This window comes from Frankliniella occidentalis, unplaced genomic scaffold, assembly GCF_000697945.3.
Source record: "Frankliniella occidentalis isolate FOCC.00 unplaced genomic scaffold, Focc_3.1 Scaffold327, whole genome shotgun sequence".
In the NCBI taxonomy this organism is placed as follows: domain Eukaryota; kingdom Metazoa; phylum Arthropoda; class Insecta; order Thysanoptera; family Thripidae; genus Frankliniella; species Frankliniella occidentalis.
In genome coordinates this window covers 225,783-227,404 of record NW_026267450.1, presented here as the reverse complement: position 1 = coordinate 227,404, position 1,622 = coordinate 225,783, and the positions used below count along the sequence as shown (strand labels likewise).

Below are 1,622 nucleotides of genomic sequence, written 5' to 3'. Positions count from 1 at the left end.
GGGGGGGGCAGAGAAAGAAAACAAACGAGTAGAGAGACGCGTCAGTTCATTTCAAAGTAAATGCAAACATAAGCCCGGGGGCGTTGTTCGTCAGCAACGCAACTGCAGAGTACTCTCAATCAAAACGAAAAGAAGAAGTAGATAGCAAGAAATGAGTTCGTTACAAAAACAAATAAGAGATCACATACGTAGCTACTGCAAAAACAAAAAAATTAATCATGCATGAACAAGGAAGGCCAGCGAAGGGACATTTATAATTTTAAAAAAATATGTCTATCCAGGACTTGTTCAGTGACAATTACATTAAAGACTAGATTTTAACCATCATTGTCCTAGGTGGCTATACAAATGGGACATCAGATTCTCCGCTTTGGAAAACTGCTTGAGGCACTCAGTGCACTTAAACAGCTGCGTGTGCATTCTTCTGATGTGATTTTTCAGGTCGCAAGAATACAAGAACTTCTTGTGGCACAGGGTGCACTCGTAGGGCTTCACTTTTGAATGGTGAGCTCGATAATGGTTTCTCATATTACTGTTGGTGACAAATGACTCTGAACACGAGGGACACGAGACTGGTTTGTGCCCGGTATGGATGAACATGAGATGACATCTTAGGGTGAAATTCCGAGCAAACCTCATTTTGCACACGGTACACTCAAACGGCTTCTCTCCAGTGTGCGTGCGAACATGTTCCTGCATGACAGATTTTTGTGTGAACGACCTGGGGCACATGTGGCATTTAAATGGCCTTTCCCCCGTGTGAATTAGCAAATGCATCTTCAGAGCACCAACCTGCGTAAACCTCTTATGGCAGACCGTGCACTCGTAAGGCCTCTCTCCGGTATGTGAGCGCTCATGCTTTATCTTATCACGACTGTCGGGAAACTCTTTCGGGCAGAAGGAGCACTTGTACGGCCTTTCTCCCGTATGATACCGCATATGCGCTGAAAGCGCAGTCGGACGACCAAACCTCTTGTGGCACACGGTGCACTCGAAAGACTTCTCATTATTGTGAACTATTGCAATATGTTCCTGAAGAAAATGCTCACTTGTTGACCGCATGTTGCACACTGTACATTCAAATGGTTTCTCAATCTCTACATGGACTGATGACACATGGCTTCTTAGATTCCCGGAGTTTGTAAACTTCTTGTCGCACATGCAGCACTCGTACGGCCTCTCCCCAGTGTGAACCATCATGTGCCTCTTCAGAACGACAGCTTCCATAAACGTCATGTTGCACACGTCACACTTAAACTTCCGTTCGCCCGTGTGGAGGCGGTAGTGAACTTCAAGGCCCGGTTTGGATTTGTACGTCTTAGGGCACACGATGCACTTGAACGGCCTGTCGCCCACGGCATGATGAACGCCTATGTGGAGCGACAGAGCAATGGGCGTGTCGTAGTCCTGGCTGCAAACCTCACACTTCACAGGCATGATGGAGGCACAGCGTGGAACTCAGCGAACAAAAGCAACTGCCTGCGAAAATATAAGAGCCCTATCAGTATACCGAGGGGAAGACAAATTTTAGACGGTTCCATTTTACAACCAATAAAGCATGTCATGTCACAAAAACCGACAAAAACAAAACTTGTAAGGAAAGCGAGAAAAAGTAATCAGAA

At 45.8% G+C, this 1,622-nt stretch overlaps 1 protein-coding gene across 1 annotated transcript in view; it reads right to left on the bottom strand.

Annotated features, from left to right (window-relative positions):
• Positions 1 to 29: 29 nt before the first annotated feature.
• LOC113203870 (zinc finger protein 431-like) overlaps positions 30 to 1,622 on the bottom strand; it is a 39,395-nt gene continuing 37,802 nt past the window's right edge. Inside the window, exon 2 of the mRNA XM_026418786.2 lies at positions 30 to 1,479. Within this exon, the coding sequence (XP_026274571.1) occupies positions 325 to 1,437 (1,113 nt within the window). The 5' untranslated portion in view covers positions 1,438 to 1,479 and the 3' untranslated portion in view covers positions 30 to 324. The remainder of the gene's footprint in view (positions 1,480 to 1,622) is intronic.